Genomic DNA, 27,731 nt, shown 5'->3' with positions numbered 1-27,731 from the left:
ATTTTCCAGTAACATCATGCTTTTATGAATCCAAAGCAATTAAACATTTTCCCCTTAGTCAGAACATACCCATTTACTAAATTGCAACATGAAATGTTCATAAAAAGTACCTTCTCGTTTGTACACCAAAATTAGAGTTCAGCATCGAAACACATTTCGAAGCATTCAAGACAAAGTAGGACACCTTAACCAAAGCCTCTGTTTAAAAGCCTCCTTCAGAGTAACAAAAGGAACTTCCCCTCTGTGGTTCCTGTATCCTCCCTTTGCTTGAGACTTTAAATGCCGGCCTGCTTGCTTTGCTGTAATTTAAGACACTGTTGTGGTCTGATTCCTTGCGGTTTGATTTACTCCATAGGGATTAATGAAAAAGAACCATTTGAGGCGTCATAAATTTGCTTGGCACGGTTTTCAAACATAGTGAGAACAGAGATAATCAGTTAAGCGAAGACCGTGGACACTGAGGTTTTGCACTGAAGTCTGCATTAAAGGGCTCACCACTTATTGCTAACTTATAAGTAATATTTAATGAATCGTTAGGCATGAAAAAAGTTTTCCGTGAAATGAGTCTGAGCCTCTTTTGTTTCACTAGATGGATTTTAGTAACATCTGCTATGTTAAAGTTTATTTTAATGTACAGTATGAAAAAGTATACTATTGTTCAGAAGTTATAGGAGCCTTTCACCTTTATGTAACCGTAAAATCTGTTTGCTCATAGGTGTTGTTTCAACAATATCTGCACATTATTACAAGCTTATCCACCATTTTTATATAAATATCTGTTAATAATGTGACATAAATGTAGTCTGACATGGATGACACTAAGTTATTAGAGAAAGTATTTTTATTTCCTAGTAATTTAATCAATAACTATATAGTATACACAAATGAAAACACCATTGAAAGTGTTACTATATCATCTATATAGCATATGGACAGCTAGATTGTCCCTTTAAGAATAGCCCTGAGCTGGCTGTACTGACCAAAAGAACCTAGATTACTCTTCAAGAGAGAACCTGTTTCCCTCCTAGCCCCCAACCTGCCTCTGCACCCAGCTCATTTTGGAGGCAAGGGCAAGGGAGCAGAAAGAGCAGGACGTCAGGTGATAGTCTTACCTCTTTCTTACCCACTTTGTGGCACTGTTCAAGAAGAGAGCAGTCTCTGGGTTGCTGAGTTGATGGATTGTGACTATAAATTGCTCATTTACAAGGAATTTAAGGGAGTGGGTGTCACAAATACTGAGAAATATAGTGTGACGGGCTGTGATCACAGAACACCTGACAAGGCCACTGCCACTCACCTTCCTGGTCTCTGAGGGTTCTCACCACTCTGTCCTGCTGGGCCAGCTCCCTGGTCTTCCCCAGCCAAGACCACTGCCCCCCAAGAAGCCGTACCAACACTGAACCTCTTCAGGTCCAAGGATGATGCAGTTTTGGGCCTAGCTTCCAAGAATACTACTTCCCAAATGGGACCAGAACCCCAAATGAATTATTTAGGTAAGCCTCCTTTAGCAATGAAAGGAGGATGTACACACTGATTGCTCCCCTAGGTAACAATTATTTTCACTGGGCTTGATAGTAAATAAAAGTGATTTTGTTAAGTTCAAGCAGTAGGATTTAAATGGTAATAAATGAGAACAGGCAGAGCAAAGTAGATTACAAACTTAAAACCTCAGCACAAACTTATTAAAAACTCACCCTAAAACTGTTCCTGTTCTAGCTAAGCCTTCAAACCAGGGAAGCTCCCTCTCCCGGGGGACTCTGTTTCACTTTCTTGGAAGTGCCCCAGACAAAGATAAAAAACATGCTAAGCTTCCCTTTGTTTTATGGATTCCCTGTTACATGGGGAAGTTACCTGGCCAGTTCCTACTAGTTAGGGAGGTCTCGTGACTTCCTAAGACCAACCACAGCTGAGACTTAAAGAATAGAAGATGGTGTTTACATATGTGCGCCCTGACATTGAGGTGTTCCAGCATTGGAAATACTCTTGATAGCTTTCATTTGCACATTTAAAACTGTCAAGCATCCTATACTCCATATATCTAACTTTACCTACAAGAATGATACATACAGCAAAATAAGATAAACTGATCTAGCAGATTGTGACATGAAGATTGATGGGTTACATGAGATAATTTGTCCAAAGCACCTTTGAGGTAGGCATATCTGTATCCATAAGTCTCTTTCATAAAGCATGGGGGGGGGGGGGGGGGGGAGCAATCCGTCACATATAGTCCTTGGATTCAAAAACTAAACCAAAACCAAAACAACTCCAAAATGTAACCACTTGACCTGTTCCTGCAATCTGGTATGAACACTCAGCTTCATATCTGCAACTGATTTGCAGCAACAAAATCCCTGGGTGTAAATTGCACCCACCAAAGGAAGGCCAGTCTTCTAAGACATAATTCTGAAAAATCTCTTTCATGTAACAACAATGATATTCGGAACCAACGGTGAATTTCCATCCCTAGGAAGACAGCTTGTGAATTTGGTGTGATAGCTTATTACACTCAAGAAAAATCATCTTGATGGACTTTTTCCACTAATGAAGCTACATATTAAAATAAGATTTACATAAATGTCTTGCAATTTCTCGATGAATGTACAAGAAAAATAAATAATAGGGTATGTGGGTGGCTAATAAAACCATAAATCTTTTTATGATATTTCTGAGGGAGCAGGAACTCAGATCCATCTAGTTTTTCTGGTCTAGTGATGTACAGTGAATAATAAACACAGCAAAGTGATAAACCATTGTCTATCTGGAATGCCCATTTTTAAAAATTAAACAAAGTAACCTAGCATACCACTATCCTGCTCCTGAGCCATATATTCTATCCCTTTGTGAATTGCCATCTCCACCTAGAATACTGAATAAATAATCACCACAACTGCTTGGGCTACAGACTTAGTATTTTTCCTTAGTAGATGAGGCAACTAAGGACCGGTGTGAGAAATCCTGGTTCAAATAACAATAACACTATAACTGACTTCAACAAGGTCAGGATTTGCCCAAATACGTAGACCATGGTAGAACAAAAGGGTCAGGAACTGAATAAAAATCTGTGTGAAAATCTTAGTTCTTGCATGTAAATGTAACCCACAGACCTAGTTTGGCTCACTGTGCCATGTAGTGGCACTTAGACCACTTACAGTAAGTGGCACTGTAGGTGGAGGGTACAACTTTTTCTGGTAAAGAACCCCAAAGGAAGAAAAACAAATTCACGGAGTAGGATTTGCCATCACAAACAAACTGACAAAGAGCCTATCTGTCTGAAGTCCTTGTCGGCATCAATGAGCATCTCATGACTCTCCACTTGAAGCTTTCCAAAAACAAACATTTGAAGCCAAAACCCTAGAATGTTGCAGATTACTGATTACTCATACCATAGGGAATAACATACTTAAACTTTTTTGAAACTTTTCAAGCTATGATGATGCAATTTTCTTTGCTAATGTATTCCTGGATTTTGTGTTGAAAGTATTACCAGTCTCCTTTTTAACCTTTAGTCAAGAGTATGTAGAGGAGGACGTCATGCTTTCTGGAAATTATTTAACTTCCCTTGCTTGGTCAACATTTGTTTTCCCACTGACATGTCTTTTGAGAAATTGCTGAAATAGATCTACAAGATCATTTTCCTAAACTGAATAAATGATAGACCCATTTTAAAAACATTCAAAATTAAGAAGGGTTGACACTCTTCTAATTCTGAGTTACTTACTATTACAGCTGTTGATCTCATCCTTTTCATGGTTGCATTTTGACTAATCCATTCCATTCATTTTGATCATGCATACCTGCACTTTGGCAGAAGTTTGATTCCTTATAAAGTCTTACTCATTGCTGAATGTCTCCATCCCCCTCCTTTCATTTTAATTCATTCTATTTTGTTCCTATTCCTTACACTCACCTATTATCAACAAGAAGAATTTCAGCCCCTAAAACTCTGGACTAATGAATACACAGCTGAATTTTCTTTACTGTGGCCCTAATAAGTATAAACCTTCCATTAAGTGACAAGAGAAAACAGAAGGGAAAAGAAATTTTAAAAATAAATATTAATTTCAATAAAGAAGCAAAATGTTCACATGGAAATGGCACATAATATGAAACTATGTATGGGTTGTGCTTCATTACAAACTTGACACTGGACCACTGGACAAGGTTCAAACCCAGGCAGACTGTTTGCCCTCCAAACCTATGCAGGTGGAATTTTCAAACATACTTGCAAAAAGATAAGCCTGTAACTGTTCACAGAATTTTGTAGAATTCTAGTAATAAAAATATACTATGTAGATACTATATATTTGACCACAAAGCTAAGTCATTTTTAGCCACAGAAATCTAAGCAGAAGTCTTATTAATATAATAGGCAATAAAAACAGTCACATGAGATACTCAATTTAAGCAAGTCTAATCTGTCCTCCTTTTTGTTAAACACTGTTATGTCTGAACCTATGCCATCTAGGCATAAGCAGGAAACAACCAATTGTTCATTCTATAATAGTTTGAGATATAACAATAAATCATTCACAGAAGTGCATCAATAAGTATTGAATATGAAAGCTAGTTGTTTTAAGGTAACAACTCCAGTAGCAATAGGTCACAAACATTTTCATACAATATTGCCCTTTTAATGGTGTTATAGCCTATGATTAATGAAATGGATAGGACTATTAATATCCATGTTTAGAATTTGTAACCTAATTTGCACCAAATATCAGAGATATATTATATCAGAGATATAATAGTGCTTGACAAACAGTAATACAAGAAACATTTTAACACCTGTGTGAAGGTAGGAAAACATTACATCTGTTTTACAGATTGGGACACTGAAGCAAAACATGCAAGGGCAGGTTGTGATCTCTCCCTTAGGGATCTTTGGCCATTTTCATTAGTTCAAGCAAATGAATGCTGCTGAAGTTTGATGCAAAGGGAGCCCTGTGTCTATTTGACTTCACATGGTTCCCAAAGGACTTTCAAGTGAAGGGTAAGCCAGAGGGAGGCACACTGTGGTAAGAATCTCAAAGGGATTAGTCAACAAATCCCTTTAGAAAAACTTTAGAACAACAAATCTCTGGCACCTTAGCGAATGTCTACTCTACAGGACATGGTCAAATTAAGCTACACAACTTCATTAATTGTGTAGCTGAAGTCAAAGTACCTTAACTCAACTTTTGGCACCATCCCCACTGCAGGAAGTTGAAGGGAAAACACTCTTCCTTCAATTTTCCTTACTCCTCATGGAAGCAGGACTACTGGCATCGACCCGAGTGTCCCTCTCAGTTCAATTTAGCTGTCTTAACAAGACCTATTCATTTGAATGCTGGAAGATTGACAATGGCAGCTTCAATCTTCCCTGTAGACTAACCAAAATTTATAGAATCATGAGCTTTTGTAGGTAATATCCACTTCATCAGATTAATTGGAGTGGAAATAACAGAAACCAAGATATATATATAACGGCAGAAATACCACCTGTCATGGGTCCTACAATTGACAATACTTCTTCTGCTGTTATAAATATGCATCTTTTAGTTTCTGTTATTTCCACTCCAATTCAGCTGATGAAGTGCATTTTACCCACAAAAGCTATTCTATATATTTTGGTTAGTCTCTAAGATTCCACAGGACTACTTGTGGTAAGGATGTTTTTTTTCTATATGATCTGTATTCTATGTCTTGAGCAGTAAGGTGAAGAATAATGGCATTAGAATCCTATGCAAAGTGTGTGTTTCATTTATTACTGTTACCACATCTCATGAAGATGTACTAAATCAGAAGACTTATACATCTGAATGAGAGAGTGTGTATTTACAAAACTCTTGACTTTTACTGCAATTAAGCTTCTGAACACATCCATTATTAATTCATTGAAACACAACCAACAGACTACTACTTTGCTATACATTGTAGTTAATATGCCCTTAATCCAATAGATTATTCCAGTCTTCAAATTTTTAGACAATAGCTGGGTCTTATTTTTGAGGGTCACTGAGGCCGTGTCCAGACTCAGGGGGTTTTTCGGGAAAAGTAGCCTTTTCCCGAAAAAACTTCCCCTGCGTCCAGACTCAAGCCGCGTTCTTTCGAAATTATTTCGAAAGAACGCTGCTTTTCTTTCGATGGCGGTAAACCTCGTTTCACGAGGAAGAACGCCTTCCTTCGAAAGTTCCTCTTTCGAAGGAAGGCGTTCTTCAATGTAAAGAGGCCGTCTTCGAAAGAGAGCATCCAGACTCGCTGGGTGCTCTCTTTCGAAAAAGCGGATTTTTCTTTCGAAAGATCTGCCTGCAGTCTAGATGCGATCTTTCGAAAGATGCTCTTTCGAAAGATGCTTTCGAAAGAGCATCTTTCGAAAGAAGCCTGCAGTCTAGACATAGCCTAAGACACAATCTTAGACCTTTGTAATTTATTTATTTATTTGTTAATTGTGTACTTGTGTCCTTATTTCTACAGGGAATTTCTGCTAGTGTTACTGTAGGTCCTGCTTATCATGATATAGAAGTCTTTTACTTCTCTTTCCATAGGGATGCTTGAATCAAAGGTCTTGTCTACACTACCAAGTATTTCAACAAAACTTACGTCATCTCCAAAAAGTGAATAAAAAAAAAAAAAAAGTTGCCAGTGGTTATTCACACTTGCTGCCTCTGTCAACAGATCATGTCTACATCAAGGGCACCATCATCAGTGTGAGCAATGCATTGTGGGTATATATTCCACAGTGCAGTGTAGTGTTGTGGGAAGGTAGAGCCAATTGCTGAATGTCTTGGGTTTCCTTTCAGGTTTTTTCAGAGCCTTTTCAGTTGTAGGAAGCGGCATCATGAGTAGCTCTGTGAGTTCTCCATGCTGAGAAATGCCAAAGCAGAACAGTGCGTGTGCCCCTCTCCCTGCATCAGCAGTCTGCTTGCTGTTGTGTTCCTAGTGCAGAGCAGAACAAGAGCTATTTGTTCCACAAATGGAGCAAAACATTCAGCTGCCAGATACTTCCCAGAGCTTTGAAAACGGAGAGGCACAGGCCTGCAGGGCAGCAGACTTCAAAACTCTGAGCAGAGTGACCATTATGGGATAGTGGCAGAAGCTAGTTCTGAGGACAAAACAGCAGTGTCTACACTGGCTCTGTCAACAATAAAAGGGAGGAAAAAGAAGAAAAAATCTTGTGTGTGATGGAATATTTGTCACCGAAACTTGGTATTTTCCCTGACGTAAGTGGCATTGCAGCATCACAGTGTGCACACTCTCACTGTTTTATCTCCACAAGGCAATTTTTGGCAACAAAACTTGGTAGTTTAGACAAGGCCAAATTCTTCAAGATATTCTTGCACTCCATCTTTTGGGGATTGCATGCTCTGTCAAGAACAGTTCTGGCTTTATTTGTATTGCTTATGCTCACTTTTGCCTTTATTGTTTGCTATCACAATGTTGCCCTTAATTCTATGGAGAACACTATATTTCTTTTAAAATCCAATTTTAACATTTGCTATAAGGTAAACCTATAATATTTTTTTCAGCATTTAAGCACATTATGACAATTCATGTAACTTAATAAGTTCAGCGGTCCATTACCTTCAAAGATGACTTAGTCCGAGGTTCTGGTTTCTGTCTGGTAAGCGTGTTTTGAATAAGCAGTGACTGATCTGTGCGAGAATCATAATTCCCATGTTCTGAATCATCTGTATAAGTGTCTTTGTCCTTTCCTATATCTGATGGAAAACAAAGCAACACAGATGGGCTCATTTGTATTATTGCTAGAGTGGATATAAAAATATTACCTTGAAGCACCCACATTTGTGGATTATCATATTCCCCTCTTCCTTTTGAGCTGAAATTTTATCATGTTTGCTCTCAGTTTAGAGGTGAAGCTTTTTGGTTTAGTTGAGTTTACATAACATTTATTCTACAGCATTGAAGTTATTCGAGTGAAAAACACTGTTTTTTTCAAACAGCTAAAAACACTATCAGAGGCTATTGTGCTTTTATATAACTCTGCAATAGTTTGGTCTTTACACTGCCAATTTGGTGTACAACCCACATACAGTGTGGCCTCATGAAAGTCAGAAGACCTGAATTTTATTCCCAACTCTATTGCTCATTTTACAGATGGTGGAAAGAGGTAATGTGTTATTTTTCCTTCATTTTATTTTAGGTCTCTCAGCTGTAGTCAATGGGAACTGAAGATATTTGGCATGTTGCACCTCACAGATCTGGCTTTAAATGTATACCAATTTTGGTTATTTAGTAAATTTACCATATATTTGAGACAGTTTGTCTGTGCGTCCGTCTGTCCATTCAAGAACTCCTAAATGGTAAAAGCTGGGACCACCATATTTGGTGTACAGCTTCCTTTTATCATAACTTAAAGCAAGGTCAGGGTTTGGTTGTGCCAGGAAAGTGGGATGTGCCTGGAATGGGATTGCTTCTCATAAAACCATACAGAAAAGAGAAAGAATCACCAGGCAGATGAAAGAGGCTGTCTAGGGTGCATCTCCCATCCAGAAGTGCCCCCGCCCTGGTCTCCCAACCCCCCTTTATGGAAGGCAGGGGGCCTGAAGCTCCCCTCCCATATGGGGATATTGCTGGCAGTTTCCCTTCATCAGGGAGAGAGGAGAAAGTTTACAGTTTGCTGCATTCCTGTCTGTGGCTGGGGAGTGTGGAGAGGCAGAGGAACCTGGACTTGCGTCAGTCAGGGACATGTACCCCTCCCCGGTTGTGTCCACCAGAGATGCAGCAGCCATGGAGAGGTGCTTCTCACCTGGCCCTAAGCTGCTGCAGTGAGAGAGAGATGGACTGAGAGATGCCTCTCCCCAGGGCAGCTTGCGTACTGAATCCCTCATCCAGTGTATGTCTAGACTACAGGCTTTTGTCGACAGAAGTTTTGTCGACAGATACTGTCGACAAAACTTCTGTCGACAAAGAGCGTCTACACTACATTCAGTTCTGTCGACAAAGCAAGCTGCTTTGTTGACATGGTAGTGTAGACGCAAAGGACAGTTTACATGCAATAACACCTTCTGTCGACAGAAACTCTGTCGACAGAAGGCGTTATGCCTCGTAAAATGAGGTTTACCAGCGTCGACAAAACTGCTGAGTTCTGTCGATGTTATGTCGACAGAACTCAGCGGTAGTGTAGACGCAGGTATAGTTTTGTCGACAAAAGTCCACTTTTGTCGACAAAACTCTGTAGTCTAGACACACCCCCACAGTCCCACACAAGCATATTGATTTACATGAAGCATGTGGTGAGGGCGAGGACTTTAACAGGGCTCAAAAAAGAGCTAGATAGATTCATGGAGGTTAGGTCCATCAATGGCTATTAGCCAGGATGAGTAGGAATGGTGTCCCTAGTCTCGGTTTCTCCAGAGGTGGGTGACAGGGGAGGGAGCACGTGAGGATTACCTGTTGGGTCCCCTCCCTCTGAGGCATCTGGTATTGGCCACTGTTGGCAGACAGGGTACTGGGCTGTATGGACCCAGTATGTCTGTTCTTATGTACATTTTCATTTTAATTTTCCAAAAAAATAAAAATTGAGTAGCCAGGTAAATCTTCTATATCTTCATAATCATAAGATAGTTTCAGACAACAGAGGGCCTACCGCATAGCCTAACATGCCTTCTTTCTTTGCAGGTTCTCTAGAAGCATTAAATGAGAGGTGGGAGCCAGAGATGGAGTTCTAATATTAGCTGCAGCAGTGGTTTGCTAGATAGCCTTGCCTCCCCCTTCCCAATCACTAAACAGGGAACATGCTTATCCTACATAACCACAGAGATATTGTGAGCATTAATGTTTGTACAACACTTGAAACATGTCAAGTACAACATAAGAATTGATAATTCCTATAATTTGTAGTATGGTAGCACTTAGAGGCCCAGATGAGATCAGGGACCTATTGTGTTAGGCACTGTAACACAGACCAAAAGAGGGCCCTTGCCCTGAAGGGCTAAAATAGGAACACCCATGTGCCTTTCTTTCGTAAGTGTAGCCGAAACAGGAAAGGGGAAAGGGCAACAAAACTGACAGTCCTTTTCTAGAGCTTTTCTAATTACCTCCAATTTAAACTGTACATCCATTTGGGACAAGTGAAGCGCATGTTGCACGTCCAGTTTGAATGTTAGAAAGATAGTTTTGTAGATAAGTCACTGACCTGAGATTCAGGAGACCTACGTTCAGTACCTGGTTTGACCACACTGTTATAATCATATATGGCAGGAAAGGCTAGTTGTGATTTTTTTTTCCAAAGAAAAGGAGAAGGAGGATATTTTTCCTAATGCAACTGCAATTCAGTCATATTGCATATATGTTTATTTTAAGACAAAGATACATCTACACACACTGAGCCAAGTTCTCATCTTAGCTTTCACATGTTGATGTGAAAATTTAGGGTAATTGGGAACAACTTTCATCCCAATAATGTGAAATCTTAAATATGCACCAAGTAATTAATGCTATCAGAACCATAATCTTGAATTTTGTTTGCTCAGAATCGCAGCAAGTACTTGAGTTCTGCATGGTAAATCTTATAGAAAAAATAGCCTGAGTTATTTTATGCAGCTTATACATGCTGAGGTACATTAATTAGCAGTTTAATGGAGAATTGTTTGTTAATTTAATTAACATCACAGTGACACATAGTGAGCACTCAGTTACTCAGATCCAGCTATAAAGTGAAATCGATTTGCAGTAATAATTCATTAAAGTCACATGGCCATGCTATTTAATTAAGACCATGATTTTCTAGATTTCTCCAAGTGATTTTTACTATAACATTGTATCTTTATTTATATAGAACCTTTCATCCTGTGTGTCAGGTGACAGTGTAACACTAATAACCCTAAATGAAAAAAATCCAAATGAATAGTAACCAACAGGCCATATTAAAACCCATCACAAGACATAGACGAGAAGAGACCTCAAACCGTGATGGGGGAGGCAGTATTTAAAAGTGACAAATAATAAACAGCAACATAAATAAATTGGGGGTAAGAATACTGTTAGAAGATGGACAAGGTAAGTGAACAGCTATGAATTGGAAGGTTTAGGTAACAACAATTTAGGATTCGGAGACAAACATGCAAATAGAGCTAAATTCTCTAAGGTGCTCATCACCCTCAACTGACATTGATGACAACTGAAATCATTCAGCTCCTCACTGTGTGTGGAGGGGGTATGGCAGCAACCTATAGAGCATGGCATATGCATGGGAGCACTGGAGCCAGATACTGCTAAGGAAAATCTTCCGGTACTGGTGAACGTGGAGAACACAGATACCTACATTGAGTGGACATGTGAAAATAATCGAAGAACACCTGATATGTATGTGGCCTTGCTTTCTATACTCAATAAAGAAAGCCATTTAAAGGAGTTCCAGGCATTGCTCTAGAGAGCGGTGGGCAATAATTTTTTTTCAGAGGCCACTTCAGAAATGTTTGAAGTAGCCCCAGACTGCACGGGAAGGGATGGAGACTGAAGGGAAAGGGGCAGGTTGCTATAGCGCCTTTTTTTGACATAACTCTGACATGTCAAAAAAAGGCCTTATTCCTCGTAGAATGAGGTTTATTGCCATCGACAAAACTGCCGTGTTCTGTCGACTTACTGTTGACAGAACATGACGGTAGTGTAGACGCAGGTATAGTTTTGTTGAGAAAAGTCCACTTTTGTCGACAAAACCCTGTAGTCTAGACACACCCTTAGAGGTAAATCAGAGCTAAATAACAGCATATTACACTGAGAGCCAGGACTAGTGGCTGTTGAATAAGCTTTATGGGACCGTGGGAAACTTGACCATATCCATGATAAACAGTTCTGGCTAACTAAAATCATGCTGGATTATGGATGTTGCCAGTCCAGAGAGAATCAAACTATAGTAAATAAATAATTAAATGTAGCCGCTGTTCCTGATCAGGTGTATTATTGAGCTTCAGAGGGGTAGCCGAGTTAGTCTGTAACAAGAAAAACGTAAAACACAACGAACAGTCTAGTAGCACCTAAAAGACGAACAAAACATGTAGATGGTATCATGAGCTTTCGCGGGCACAATCGACTTCTCCATCATAATCATCCCTGCAATCAGCTCTGGTGCCAACTCTGGCCACGCATCTACACCAAATGATATTGTTTCTTTAAAAGGTTACTTTTTATTAAAACAATTTTTGGTGAAATTTTTACTCTCTAGATTGGTCACAAACAATTCTGACACTATTTAATACTCAGTATTCGAACTTTGAGCTATGTTGGTTAGTTGCCACTAGTCACAATTGTCACATGGTATTATTTGCGTTCCTTGAGTAAATGAGCATAAAACTCTTATTGCGATGTTTCTACCACCCTTTCAGATTACTTTAATGGGACTTGCCAGAGTAAGGCACTTCTCAACAACATGAGTAAGAGTGGATGAATCAAGAATATAATCACACAGAGAATCTGAAGGAAGCCATTGTGGATTTGAATTTCTTAGTGAGAAACTAAGAGTTTAGGTATTGGTACAAAATAAAGAGGTTTAAGGAATTTTAGAAGGTTTTGCATCTTTTTCTTTCTTTAAGACAAAAGCTTTGACCAAGTACTCTTCCTGGGGAGGGGAATAGTCTACTATAAGATTATTGCCCACAAACACATCAAGTGCAGAGTTTAAAATGTAATTTTCCTTTGATTCCACTGACAAAAATAAAGATGGATTCAATCATGATCTTAGGTGAGAAGAATGCAGTCAGATACTGGTAAGAGATGTTAAACAATGTCCCAAGCCCATACAAAATACAGCAAGTGCCCTTTATATATTGGTCTTCTCATTTTCATTGACACAGAGTAACCATGTGCAGCTATCTGGTTCTAGTTACCAAAATATTGAGGTCAGATTCTTTGTGTTACTCATTTAATTACCTTTTTTTGGAGAGTCTATTGAGGGCACTCTGCTATGTCAAGTAGTGGCCCATAAAATATACCACTACTTGCACAAATACCTGGAAAGAGTGTTTCAAATGTGCCCTGCGTCTGTGAATATATGATTATATGCATTCTGCGTGAAAATAAATCTTGATCTCTTCAAAATCCACGAATTATGGTCACAGCTGGGGGCTAAGGGAAGAAGAGGACAGCTAAAGCAAATTCAGAGACTTTTGAGTTGTATTTATCCAACAGTACTGCAAATGGTGATGTTGTTGGGTGATAAAATAGCTAAGTTACTGTTCCACTGCATATTCCACTCACTCAATTCAGTAGGCATTCAGCTTTGTACTGATACAACTATCAATTTATGAAGCAGATTTCTGCAACCCTTACTCATGTTGTATAGAATCTTAGGCTATGTCTACACTGTCACTCGTGACTCACTACCAGCTGTACTGTGTGGTAACACTTTATCAACAGGAAAGAGCTCTCCCAGCAACAAAATGAAACCACTCCCAACAAGAGATGGTAGCTTCATCGCGGGACCTTGGCTCTCACTAACTGAGTGATATCCACATTGTCACTTTTCATCACTAAAAACGGTGTCATTTGGGGTGTGGTGGCTTTTTTTTGTTTTGTTTATTTTATTTATTTATTTTTTTACACACCTGAGTGACAAGAGATTTAATAGCAAAAGTATCAGTGTAGATGAAACCTTACTCTATGGATTCTCAAAGTGATTATTGATTAAAGTGTTACTTGAGAAAAGCAAGAGCGGCAAAACTTACTTTTAGATAAGCAATCAGACTCAGCTAAATTTGCAAAGGCATTTGTATGCCAACAGATGCAGATACATTAGTAGCATCTAAGCAGGTTACTTGCCAAGGTGCTTTTGAAAATCCCACTAGACACATATCTACAGCTATAGATGTCTGAATACCTTCATAAATCTGGCTGAATCTTTGAAAGAGTGCACATTCAATCTTTCAAAGAGGAAAAAAAGCAAGCAGGCAGCATTAATGCCAGTGTTCAGTACATCTGCGAGATAGACTGATGAAGAAAGTGTAACAAGTATCAGATGTGTCCTTGCTCTGCAGTATCCTAGTCCTGCCACTATCCTTATGTCTTCAAACACAGAGTCTCAACCACAGAAGAGTTCCTAGGGGAAACAGACAGTGCAGTGCAGTTACTGTTTTTCCTTTTCTGTGTGGTTGGGAGTCTGGATATCTTATTCAGTTCTCTTTGCTCTACAACGTGCAACAGAAGAAAACATTTGTCATGCGGTGGTTATATCTGAAAGCAATGTTTGTATATGAAGGGCAAAATAGGAGTAGAAGTGGTTTAGTACTGAGAACAGAACAAAATAAACACAAAACTCTGTTGCCAGCTACATAAGTAACACAAACTTTACTCATGAATATGACCGTTTTAGAGCAATGGGAAGAAGCTTATTAAAACAAGGTAATTAACGTTATTTTTGCCAGTATCAGCCCATTAGAAAGTATAAAACATGTTATGCAATACAGTAGAGTCTCGATTATCCGACCTAAATGGGACTGGAGGATGGAAATGTTGGATAATATGGAAAATTAATAAAAATATGGGTATAAATATGTATAAACTCAATATATTACTAATCGTAACAAAAAATAAACATCAAACAAAAGCACGACTGCACTCATGTGCATGGTGTGGATGTGCGGCGCTGATTGTGATCAGCTGTTGTACACGCTGCATTCTTATTTGTCAAATCATCATGTCGGTGGGCAGCACGTGATGGCGGGTGGCACGGCAGTAAAACGGAATGTTGGATAAGCGAAGGTAGGAAAATTGAGACTCTTCTGTAACTACAGCTATCTAAATACTAGACAGGTTCAGAATAGGATTTTGGGGGACTATTTATGGAAATTCAATATTACTTCAATTGTCAGCATCTTGCTTTTAGAGCTAAAAGTCTCTAGTAGAAATCCCCAAAAGATCAGTTTCTAGCAGAGTCACAATTATAATTCCTAAAAAGTTTCCCTTTAATTACCTAACTTCCATTATCATTAAAACTGAAGACATTTTCCTTTATAGGACTGTGCCTATGTACAAACCTTCCTTGCTTAACTCCCAGATTGACTATTTTACTTATCTTTGTGCATTAGTATGTTTTTTACCAGCAGGTTTATCAAGCATTTCCTCACCTTGCCTGAAATGCAAAAGGTGATGTAATGCTTGATTATATGCTGACACTCAATCAACAGATTAGAATGGCTACATTTCTACTATGGTTCTAGAACTAAACACATTTCTCGTTAATACAACTTTCTACATTTAGTTGGCTCAGCTCATTGGAGATGGCTTATTTTCATTACATTAAATTTTGCATTGCTTTGCACGGTACTTTGGGATGCAAGACAAATGGGCCAGATACTTGGCTGGTGGAAATCACTGTTAGCTCAGCTGAAGTCACATTTCTATTCACTTAATGAAGTCAGTAAAGCTATACCAATCAAATCCAGCTGAGGAACTAGCTTAATATAAAGTAAAAGATTATTCTCGGGCATATCTTTATGGGAGATGACTTACACCAATAGCTCTAGTGAAAAACGGTAGTATTTTGAGTACCCAAGTTTAATCCTTAACATTGGTCAGTTTCCTGTGTGTTTGTTAACTGCAGTACTGGTCCTTAAGCTGTGAGCATTCTCTTCGGAAAGAAAGGCCTCAGAGATTCTCTGACTAATCAAAAGCCAGGAACTTTTCACCAATAGAATGAATGAGTAGCAGGCTCAGGAGAAACAGTGCCTATGAGGAATGAAGCAAAATGCAGGACAATGTAGCACTTTAAAGACTAACAAGATGGTTTATTAGATGATGAGCTTTCGTGGGCCAGACCCACTTCCTCAGATCAAATAGTGGAAGAAAATAGTCACAACCATATATACCAAAGGATACAATTAAAAAAATGAACAAATATGAAAAGGACAAATCACATTGCAGAACAGGAGGGGATGCAGGGGGGGGGGGGGGGGAAGGAAGGAAGGAAGGTAAGTGTCTGTGAATTGATGATATTAGAGGTAGGGAGAGTGGGATGTTTGTGAGTTAATGGTATTAGAGGTGATAATTGGGGAAACTATCTTGGTAATGGGTGAGATAGTTCAAGTGTTTGTTGAGTCCTTTTTGGAAAGTGTCGAATTTTAACATGAATGACTGTTCAGAGGATTCCCTTTCAAGTGCAGATGTAAAAGGTCTTTGTAGCAGAATGCAGGTGGTTAAGTCATTGAGAGAGTGTCCTTTCTGGTTAAAATGGCAAGAAACTGTTTTTTCTTTGTGATCTTGTCTGATATCTGTTTTGTGGGCATTAATCCTTTGGCAAAGTGTCTGAGATGTTTGTCCAATGTACATAGCAGACGGACACTTTCGGCACATGACCCAGAACAACGTTTCCTCAACTCCCATCCCCTTTCACCCCTCCTCTACCTACGGTACATCGATGACATCTTTATGATCTGGACGCATGACCAAGAAACACTGGAGATATTCCACAGAGATTTCAACAACCTACACCCCACCATCAACCTCAGCCTGGACCATTCTACACGAGAGATCCACTTCCTGGACACCACAGTACAAATCAACAATGGAAAATTAGACACCACTCTCTACAGAAAACCCACCGACTCATACAGTTACCTACATGCTTCCAGCTCCCATCCAGAACACACCACACGATCCATCGTCTATAGCCAAGCCCTTCGATACAACCGCATCTGCTCTAATCCCACTGACAGAGACCAGAAGCTTCAGGATCTCTACCAAGCATTTATAAACCTCAACTACCCACCCAGAGAAATAAAAAAGCAAATTGAAAGAGCCAGACGAATACCTAGAAACCATCTACTTCAAGACAGACCCAAGAAAACCAACAATAGAACACCACTTGTCATCACCTACAACCCCCAACTTAAGCCTGTCCAACACATTATCAATAAACTACAGCCTATACTGGAACAGGATACCATACTCAAAGAGGCTCTGGGAGACAGACCCATAGTCTCCTATAGACAACCACCTAAGCTCAAGATGATTCTTACCAACCACCACAGGACATACCACACTAATACCAACCCTGGTACCTTCCCTTGCAACAAACCCCGTTGCCAGCTTTGTCCACATATTCATTCTGCTGATACCATTATTGGACCTAACCAAGTGAGTTATAAGATCAAGAACACATATTCCTGCGCATCCAGAAATATAATCTATGCTATCATGTGCCGAAAGTGTCCGTCTGCTATGTACATTGGACAAACATCTCAGACACTTCGCCAAAGGATTAATGCCCACAAAACAGATATCAGACAAGATCACAAAGAAAAAACAGTTTCTTGCCATTTTAACCAGAAAGGACACTCTCTCAATGACTTAACCACCTGCATTCTGCTACAAAGACCTTTTACATCTGCACTTGAAAGGGAATCCTCTGAACTGTCATTCATGTTAAAATTCGACACTTTCCAAAAAGGACTCAACAAACACTTGAACTATCTCGCCCATTACCAAGATAGTTTCCCCAATTATCACCTCTAATACCATTAACTCACAAACATCCCACTCTCCCTACCTCTAATATCATCAATTTACAGACACTTACCTTCCTTCTCCCCCCCCCCCCCGCATCCCCCTCCTGTTCTGCAATGTGATTTGTCCTTTTCATATTTGTTCATTTTTTTAATTGTATCCTTTGGTATATATGGTTGTGACTACTTTCTTCCACTATTTGATCTGAGGAAGTGGGTCTGGCCCACGAAAGCTCATCATCTAATAAACCATCTTGTTAGTCTTTAAAGTGCTACATTGTCCTGCATTTTGCTTCAGCTACCCCAGACTAACACGGCTACATTTCTATCACTATGAGGAATGAGAAACAGCTCTAGGATGAATGGAGAAGTTAGCCAGATTTTTGAGCTTATGCTCTGTGAGTTCCTATCTCCCCCATTAATGCAAGGATCCTCACACTCTGTATACTGACTGTGAGGACTCAGGGAAAATGCCAAGACAGAGACTGGAAAATGAGGTACTGGATGATCCTGCCAACCAGAAGGTACCCTATACCTACAAGAAATATAGGTTCTTATCCAAAGTCCAATGAAATCAACAGAAGTCTTTCCATTGACTTCAAGTCACTTTGGGATCAGAAACTTAATTCTTTTCTCATGTCTTCATTTGTTCATAGCTACTATTCAAACTAAGAAAAACACCACGCAGAAGGATGCATCTTAAAAAAATAATGCTGCTAAATTAAAAATTTACCATGCTCTGCTGTCTAATTAAAAATTTACCACACTCACTTAATTCACCCCCATCTTTAGAGTTCTCATGGGGCAAATGTAAGAGGTTCACTGAGGAAATGAAAACCATTTATCAAATGTATTATGCAAGCTACATCAAAATGTACTAGCACTGACTATAGCATTTAACAGTGCTTTGTCATCCTCACCTGTTTAAGGATCAACACTTCAAAAGGAAGATAGTTCTGCTTGCTGCTTTTCAGAATGAATTGAATTGTTTCCTTTGGTTTTTATTTTTAGTCACACTTTGGATTTCTCAGGTGTCCTTTGATAGAAACTGATCTTTCAGATTTGATCATTTTAAAATGATTTTCACTGGGGTTTTTCAAAATTTTATTCTCCATTTATAACACTTTCGTCTTTCTTGGAGAAAAGCAAATACATTCTATCCTCAGTTACATTGCTGTAAAGCAAAAGCAATTCCATGGAGTAACTCTGGATTTACTCCAATGTAACTGAAGGCACATTTTAGCACAGAGTGCGTAGGCAGTTCTGCAGATCAAATGTGCTGAGCAGACAGCATCTCACCTGTGATGTTGGGCAGTATCACAACAATAACTTAATCCATAGCCATCAAGCCCCTTGATACATTCCACTAAGGGTTGGTCTGCGCAAAATTTTTGCGCTAATTAATCCATATCTATTTAGAAACAGATACAGTTAAATCCATGCAACTCTCTAGGGCAGATGCAGTTATACTGGTACAAAGGTGCCTATTTCAGTAAATTTCAAGCAATAAATTAAAAACAGTCAAAATTATGTATAGACAAGCCATAAGAACCAACTTTGGAAGAAGCTGAGCAGATTCTGGTTAGCGAGTGGAGTGTACAGCAATCCATAAATCAAGTAGCACACAATGGGCAAGGGGGGAGGTGGGACCCTAGTGCACGTTGGCACTCTCATCCATTTCAGTGAAGTTTAAGCTCAATATAACAAATGTGAACAGTGCTAGTATTTCATCCTTCATATAGGAAAGAGCACAGAGGGTCTTAGATCAGCCATGCCGGAAAGTGACATTTTATTTTAATACAAGTGTGTGGGATTGGGATAATGCCACCATCTATTTTAATTTCAAATAAAAAAGTAGCCACATCCCAGGGGTCTCAGCAGATCCGATGGATGTACTATTAAAACAAAATCAAAACATGAATTTTAAGTCAATCTCATAATTTCTCAGCCCAAATCATGATTTTGGAATATATAGTGATGGCAATTTAGATAGCTAAACACCCAGGAGGCAACCTACACCAATGAGCCCACGCTCCCATTCTGATTTCCAAAAGAACCCACCTATCTTCCCAAATAATATATTCAGAGCAATAAGAGAAATCAATGCAGAAGTATTTGAGTTATGAGAATTATAAAAATACCTCTAACTGAAAATAAAAAAATAAGCGTGTGCATGAATACTGGTCTGTTGTAGGATATGCTGGTATTTTTTTAGTCATTATACAGAGTTGACTAACAGAAGTTTCCATAATTGTTGCTTAAGCTACCACCACAAATACATGTATTTATGCTCTCACAGGGAATTGCATGTGCACACAGTTCAGATATTTGTGTGCACAGCTAGCTATGTTGTATACATCCATGCATATTTTACACACAATTAATGTGTGTGTGTGTGTGTGTGTGTATACACTCTCATTTTATAGGAGCATACAGGCAGTCCCCGGGTTACGTACAAGATAGGGACTGTAGGTTTGTTCTTAAGTTGAATTTGTATGTAATTTGGAACTGGTACATATTGTAGGGGAAACTCTAGCCAAACATTTCTCCAGAGCTCAGTTTTATTCTCCCACACCTCACTTCCTTCAGTCCTTTATTCTCAAGCTGAGGTGTCTGATAAGAAAAGCTGCTCTGCGTCTCCCTGGTCTGCTGAGGGGAGGGAAGGGACCCGCTAGCTTCGCGTCTCCCTGGTCTGCTGGGGGGGAAGCAGCTAGTGCGGGGTTGCCTCACCCCGTTTGTAAGTAGGGATCCGATGTAAGTCGGATCCATGTAACCCGGGGACTGCCTATATAAGATAGCTACTTTTGAAATATGTCTAGGAGTGACTTCTCCCTTATATTCTTTGATCTTCAAAAAAGATGTAAGTGACATGAGTACTAGGACAAATATGCCCCAAATAGAGCCATTTTCTGATATATATTCTCAAAACTGCAATAATTTTAATGCCCGCTTTCTCTCGAATATAAGCATCATTCTTTCCTTTTAAAAAGTCCCTGCAGCATTCATGAACCATTATAAAACAAAATATCATTTCATGTGAACAAGAAAAAAACCAAATAGCAAGAAGGAAACTAATTTAAATTGTAAAAGCTCATGAAGTTATATTCTAAACTACAGTGATTGAAAAAAAGTTTTTCATATTTAGGAAAATAATCTTCATAATATTTTAAAATATCTAATAAGAGTAAGGGAATATCTATATCTACATATAAATAACACCTTAAATTCTATTGCTTATTCTCTCAAAATTTCGTGCAAATGCTTTCCAAATTGGCAAAAGAAAAATTAAGAGAGTCCATTTAAAACATCAGAAGAGAGGATGGACGTTAAGAATAGAAAGCTTTATGGAATTGCAATTATTTCGAGATCTACACAAAACTATGTAATCAATTATCTCCCACGAACAATCAACATCTTGCTACTTCTTACTGAAAACCTTTCAAATTTTCTGTGAAACAAAACATTTATTTTCATATAACCTATGTGTCTGTGTTTCTTTGCAGAGTTATATAATCTGTTAGTTTGCAGACTTTATTTTTGCAAGTTTGGTATCTATTTCCAACTCCAACTCCCTCTGATATTATAATTAATATATACTTTTGGGATGAATAAAAGGAGGAAGCGTCAATGCACTTTGGCTACAAACAGAAGTTGTCAGCATGGATACGTGAACATTTAAATGAACAAAAACGTCTATACACAATTCTGAAAATAAACTTCATATGTTGTTTTAACTTATTAAAGCCTGACTTTTGATACAAAATTTAGAAGCTCAGCTTCAAGAATGGAGGTTTCAACTGTAGAGTTAAAACACAAAATATCTTTTAAAAAAATAACTGCTGCCTAGATAACAAATAAACTCACCTAAAAATGGATCACTGTATTCTGTATTAGATAGCTTGAGTAGGTTGTTTTCCAGGGTCTCCATCACCTTAGCTGAAATGAATGTAAGATTCCAAAAATGTAATCTTTTTGTGTTGCAAACAACTAAGAAACAATGTTTGGCAGCTATTCACTCAAAATGGCCAAAATAAGGCTTTAAATATGCTGATAAACTTTGTCGAACATTTTCTGCTACTGAACACAGAGCATCATTGAATTAGTAGTACTTGTGATTCTTTTCCTGCTTAAGCCTAAACTCGTGTTAAAAATAGTCAACTATTATCACATTGGGAGGAGAATGGCTCAAAGAGTTTGGTAATAAAAGCTGGCCCATGTTTTATCTGATAAATTTTTCAATATTGTTCAACTGCTGTAAATTATTCAATGAATTATAGTTGCAATTATTCTCCCAAACTTACTGGTCACTCTAGAATTTCATGTAAGCCTGGCACTGTTACTTGCAAAATCCTAGGCTGTCTCCCCAGTCCAAGGAGGGCATACCATGTTAGAATCTAGTTCAGGCCCTTGCCTGAGACCTGACATTACCGGTTAAACAAATATATAGGCAATATACTGCAATAGGTAGGCTGTAGTTTCCAGCATAGGCTTTTCCATTACCTCTCACGGGCCACTGCTAGGTCCTTGTTCCGATCCCAGGAATCCTGCAAGAGATTATGTGTTCCCTACAGTTCTCAATCCCCAGATTGAGGTGATTGCCTGCAAGTCAAATAGCTATGCTCTTACAGTGGGTGAAGAAACCTACCTTCTCCCTGCAAGTCTCTAGCACAACTGGGCTGTGACAAGCCTTTATAGGACCAGATGGTCTTCTAGCTATCAAACTGAACCAGTCACAAGTGGAATCCATCTCTCCTTGAAAAGGCAGATAACCATGTAACAGTGATATGCACTGGCTGTGACTTATGTTGCTAATTGAAGTATTTCTACGTAAATGTATAGATTTTTGCCAAGTTGGATTTGGAAAAAAAAAGAAAGAATGATTTTAAACTCCCATCACAAACAAGAACTAAAGAATAGAATAAGCTCTCAAGTGTTTTAGGGGAATAAACAACAAGGAAGGAGAGGAATTATAGGAGAACACCAAAGTCACATATAAACCTACATTTAAAAGCAGCTGGCAAGCAGGCCAAGTGTGAACTTGGAAGTTCCCAATGTAGTATATACAAGCACCATCATTTGCAAAACATAGTCTATGCTCAGATAAATCTGCATCAGTTTGGGAATATATACATGCATTTTTCTATTATACTCTTAAATCTCTATCAGTTATCAGTATCTAGATGTAATGATTCTGGAAATGACAAAAAACAATATATGCAGATAAAGGCCAAGACCCCAGTCCTGCTATCTATCTATCTATCTATCTATCTATCTATCTATCTATCTATCTATCTATCTATCTATCTATCTATCTATCTATTCACTTATCCCCTATGCCTTTGTGGAGGTCCCCAATGCTCTTTTGGGGGGATCTGTCTATGTACAGCCAGTTTTGGGTATACAGCCTAAGATATCTGTTTCCTTCCCTATTTACAGGTTTGCCATTGTCAAAGGTCATAACAATTCTAATTTGGTGCATTTTGCATTCATTCCGAGATACAGGTATATATTTATATATTTAGATTACATCCCATAAGTACAATGGGTAAAATCCAGGGCAAACTGAAGTTCATGAGAACTTCACCATTACCTTCTCTGGGGTCAGGATTGCACACAATCTTAGTATGTATTGTAAAAAACCATAACTCATGACCAAGGAGCATAACCTCTATTTTTCTAAGATCTTCTTAATGGAATACTTTTCAGGCATCCTTTAAATATTAAATAAGTTATACAGCAGCAAACAGATACTACAATGATTCATCTAAGTATTGTGTAATCTGTAAGTAGGTTTTTTTTAAAAATTTATCACATTCTGTAAGTAGCTCTAGTAATAATAATAAGGTTTTGGTTTTATTATGATTTCACCATTTTCACCAAAATAAGGATAACAAACCCAAGCACATCAGAGTTTAGGAAAAACCATATATTTGAAGGAAGGTGGAGTAAATAAAGGGCAACTACTCACTCCGTTCTGACACTACATTGACTGTAGCTGTTGACGTCCCTGCACTTAGAGGCCGAGACTGCGGCTGGATCCTGTTTGACTGAAGAAATGAAGAATGCTTGCTCAGACAATGAGGATGTGTTTGGCTCTGTGCTAAGCATGGCATGGATCTTCTAGAGGGCTTCAGTGGAGGCTCTTTCACTGTCTCACTCCTGCTTGTGTTCATACCTGAAACACCCAAAATGTAGAGAATCAGAAGCTATGTAGTATTATGCACATTAATTAGGAAGATTCAATTGTTTGATCTAATGAATATGAAACTTTTCAGTAATATTTTTACCCTTCTGAGCCACAACTGCAATATTTTAGAACACATTGGAACACATTGCCAGATCTGAAAGTCAGAATGCAAGATATGAACAAAAACAATATTTAGACATAAAGCTCACAAAACACATTTCCTGATTAGGGCACTGAATGTGTTATGGAGAATGACAAATTACTCATTCCAAGCTATTTAAAAAAACCATTGACTGTTGGCAACCCTCCCCCTCCACCACACACACACACTCCCATACACATGTTGCAATCTGCTGCCTTATCTACTTGGGAAGCTCAACAGATCCCAATACCACCATTATGCAGGGAGATATTGGGAAGACTCTGAGGGTATGTCTACACTACCCCGCTAGTTCGAACTAGCGGGGTAATGTATGCATACCGCACTTGCTAATGAAGCCCGGGATTTGAATTTCCCGGGCTTCATTAGCATAAGCGGGGAGCCGCCATTTTTAAATCCCCGCTGCTTCGAACCCCGTGTAGCGCGGCTACACGGGGCTCGAACTAGGTAGTTCGGACTAGGGTGCCTATTCCGAACTACCGTTACTCCTCGTGAAACGAGGTGTACCGGTAGTTCGGAATAGGCACCCTAGTCCGAACTACCTAGTTCGAGCCCCGTGTAGCCGCGCTACACGGGGTTCGAAGCAGCGGGGATTTAAAAATGGCGGCTCCCCGCTTATGCTAATGAAGCCCGGGAAATTCAAATCCCGGGCTTCATTAGCAAGTGCGGTATGCATACATTACCCTCCTAGTTCGAACTAGGAGGGTAGTGTAGACATACCCTGAGTTATTTATTCTGGGCTCTGGTTTACTACACACTTCTCAGAATAAAGTTTAGATATTGTGCAAGGCCTGAAGTGTTTATCAACTAGAATCAAGATGAAATATAATGAATGAGGGTGAGAACAACAAACTGCTAGACAAGGGTAAATTGGAAGATTTCATTCATACTCAGTCACCCTTTCTTTTTTCTTGCTTGCTTTCCTCTGTTCTTACATACTTTGAATCAGCCATAAATTATTAAGGAACATTACTGGGGTCAGGTGGTCTGGATTGGCAAACAGTTCTCTCAAGAACATGCAATCAGAATCCAACTAACAAACCCATCGTCCTACTCAGTGTCCATCTCTTTAGTCTTTATACATCAATGTGAAAACTGCTTCACAATATGTTTACAATTTAGAGAAGTGTTTTCTGTTGTACATAGAACTTTCCACCATTGATATATTTAGATATGCTGAAAATCAGATGCAGTTCCTCACGTACTCTTGTTGCTTTATTTCTCTGTGGCTTTTAAAATAGCTGTTTAGCACTCAGGTCTTTTGCTTCTCATCAGAAGGGCAAAGCGGAGCATATTCAATAAAGCCCTATCCTGCTACTTAGTTGTCTGTCGTTTGATCCTAAAGGCCCAAAACACTGCATTGAAAACTTTTATTTATCAGGAAGTACCCCTTCTGAAAATATGCTAGATGAGTTTATCAAGTTGCTGACAGAGATAGTAATTAGGAAACATGAAGCCAGCTTTTGAAAATACAGCAACAAAACTGATGTATCCTCCTGACCTAAATTCTTTCCTCCAAAGCTTTCTTGCTGTATTTTTTCATTACTGAAATATTAAAATATGTGAGTATTGAGTGAGTTAATAGCTCTGATGATGAATCAACTGCATGGCATTTATGTTAAAATGCAGTATAAGATACTAAACATATAAGTCAGGTGGCCTTATGTCACCCCAGTTAACAGTAATTCACTTTTCAAAGCACACTTTGGAGGCATAACTTGCACTCTCCATTCTGAGAAGAGCATGATAAAATATTAATTATTTCCCAACAGAAGATACAGAGTAATTTTACCACTACTCATCTTTGCTCAACTTCCACATCAAAGCCATTTTTAAGACTTAAACTTATCAGTATTAAGGTGGAAATGCATATGTGCTTATAAACAGATACCACATGCAGCTACCATAATTAATAACTCAATCAAGACTCCACTTTAATAATGGTAAATGACACTCACCATATATCACAGACATCGTAAAGCTTCCTAAATATTTTGTACTGTAAAATATGTCTGAACATTTTAAATGAGCTGTTGGAACTAATAGTACATTCTCAATCAATGAGATTAAAATTCATTAGCATTTTTATAAGATTTAAATCCAACATTTTCATTAATTTTAAATCAAGTCTTGGATATTAATCATACTTCACATATTATGGCAGAAGAATGAATATTGGAAACCCAGATGCATAAATTTTGTTGTATTTTTTGATGTGCCCAGAGATGACAAAATGCTTTAACTATATAGAAGGTGCCAAATATATGTCAAAAAATGCCAAGAATGAGTTTGAAGCAAGGGGTCTTCTGACAGGTCAGAATCTAATGTTTACATCAGTGATTAAGGTTGTATTCCAGTTTGTTGCATAATTGCATAATCACTTGCTTGATCATACTTTGGTTCATTATAAAATATACTCAAGAGACCAAATAACCAATGTCAGTCAGATTTATTAATATGTTACAGGAAAAAGATTCTACAGAGTATTAGTCTCCAAACAGCATTAGTCTCCAAACTGCAATGTTGTGAATCTACATTACATTCATTTTACTCAGATGCAGTGCTAAGCAAAATTTCATCCCTAAAGCCATCTTCTTATACCCTGCTTATTTACCAGTAAAGGTACTATATATGTAATCTGAAACTGGATTCAGTTAATCAGCTTTGTACCTTGTTTCTGGTAACATGGCATCCCCCTATATCTTGTATTTGAAACCCATGGAATTGTGGTACTAAGGGGAGTAAAGAAGCCTCCTAGGCATGTCTATATCAGGATAAATAGATTTGTGAGCGTAGCTCCCCTTTTGTTGCTATGAGGAAACAATTGCATGACCTCACACTGGAAATTTTCTATCTACATAAGCCAAAGCTTACTGAAGTTAATGAAAAGTGTTATGAGTTACTTAGCATAAGTGAACATATTATAATAAATGTACATGGCAATTTGACCTATATAACTGCTATATTAAATACTTAATGGGTATATTTAAATGCTTAGAATATATATTGTGGGAAATATTATCAGCATAATGCAGTATATACGTACGCTAGCCAGCGTATATTAGTCAACAAGCTGGTCTTTGAAATCATTTAAATTCTTCACAAGACATATGTCTAGTATGCTCTTTGGGAACCATATTAACTGAGATTATTTCAAACTTATAACACTATAACTCAGCAAACAACATGGATGAAAGCAAAGTCTTAAACAAATTCAGATTGAAACAACTACATAGCAGATTTAATCTAGGCTGAATTTTACGGTTGGTAATTTATTCCTTCCAAGACTTTTTTCATTTGGTTCGTCAAGAATGCCTTGTCCATTCTGAGAGAACACTTCATCCACTTCTCTGAGGTCCAAAAACACCTCAGTCCAACTCCAGATTTTGTCATTCAGGGGAGGTTTCTTTATTTGGCACACAGCAAAACTAAGCTGTGTTGATCAGATGCAAGCACAGGGATGGAAACAGAGCATTCCACAGATCCAAAGTTACACCTCATACTTTATATACACGTACACATCTCTTTGCAGTTACTAAACATTGTACCACACATTTTAGGATTGGTTGGTGACTTAGCTGAAATCCATCCCCATGCAGCATGTACTGTCCTCGCATGTGACCTATTCTTTACCTCATTTCTACATTCCTAATTTATCTTGTCCATTCTTAGTGAGTGGTTCCCTGAGTGTTCTCCCTCTTAGCCTTAGCTGACTCAAACCTACTTACTTTTCTTATTTAGTACAGATGTGCTGTTTTCAATCTAATTATCTGTTTACCTCACTCATTCTGTCTTCCAAGAAATGAGATCTGGGTGAGCTTGAAAGCTTCTCTCTCACCAACAGAAGTTGGTCTAATAAAAGATATTACTGCACTTATCTTGCAACTGGTCTTCAACCAGAACACCCGGTCAAAGAGGGGCCCTTAGTGGCTCTGGACAGCACCGC

General features: G+C 38.5%; 1 protein-coding gene across 8 annotated transcripts in view; it reads right to left on the bottom strand.

Moving 5' to 3' along the window:
- The window catches only part of ANO3 (anoctamin 3), a 371,038-nt gene that overhangs the window by 123,074 nt on the left and 220,233 nt on the right, over nt 1–27,731 (bottom strand). For 6 of the 8 annotated variants that reach the window (XM_075927761.2, XM_025185005.3, XM_075927757.2 and 3 more), the window contains 3 exons: nt 23,407–23,613; nt 21,303–21,374; nt 7,564–7,700 (listed from right to left, as the gene is read on the bottom strand). In XM_075927761.2, coding sequence (XP_075783876.1) covers nt 7,564–7,700; nt 21,303–21,374; nt 23,407–23,613 — 416 coding nt within the window. Of the gene's footprint in view, nt 1–110; nt 5,476–7,563; nt 7,701–21,302; nt 21,375–23,406; nt 23,614–27,731 lie in introns of those variants that run through there. The other 2 variants (XM_075927758.2, XM_075927765.2) reach the window with 2 other exon arrangements.

Source organism: Pelodiscus sinensis, chromosome 5 (assembly GCF_052426305.1).
Source record: "Pelodiscus sinensis isolate ZL-2025 chromosome 5, ASM5242630v1, whole genome shotgun sequence".
Lineage (NCBI taxonomy): Eukaryota > Metazoa > Chordata > Testudines > Trionychidae > Pelodiscus > Pelodiscus sinensis.
The sequence above is the reverse complement of the archived record's forward strand: the minus strand, read 5'-3'. Positions and strand labels throughout refer to the sequence as shown.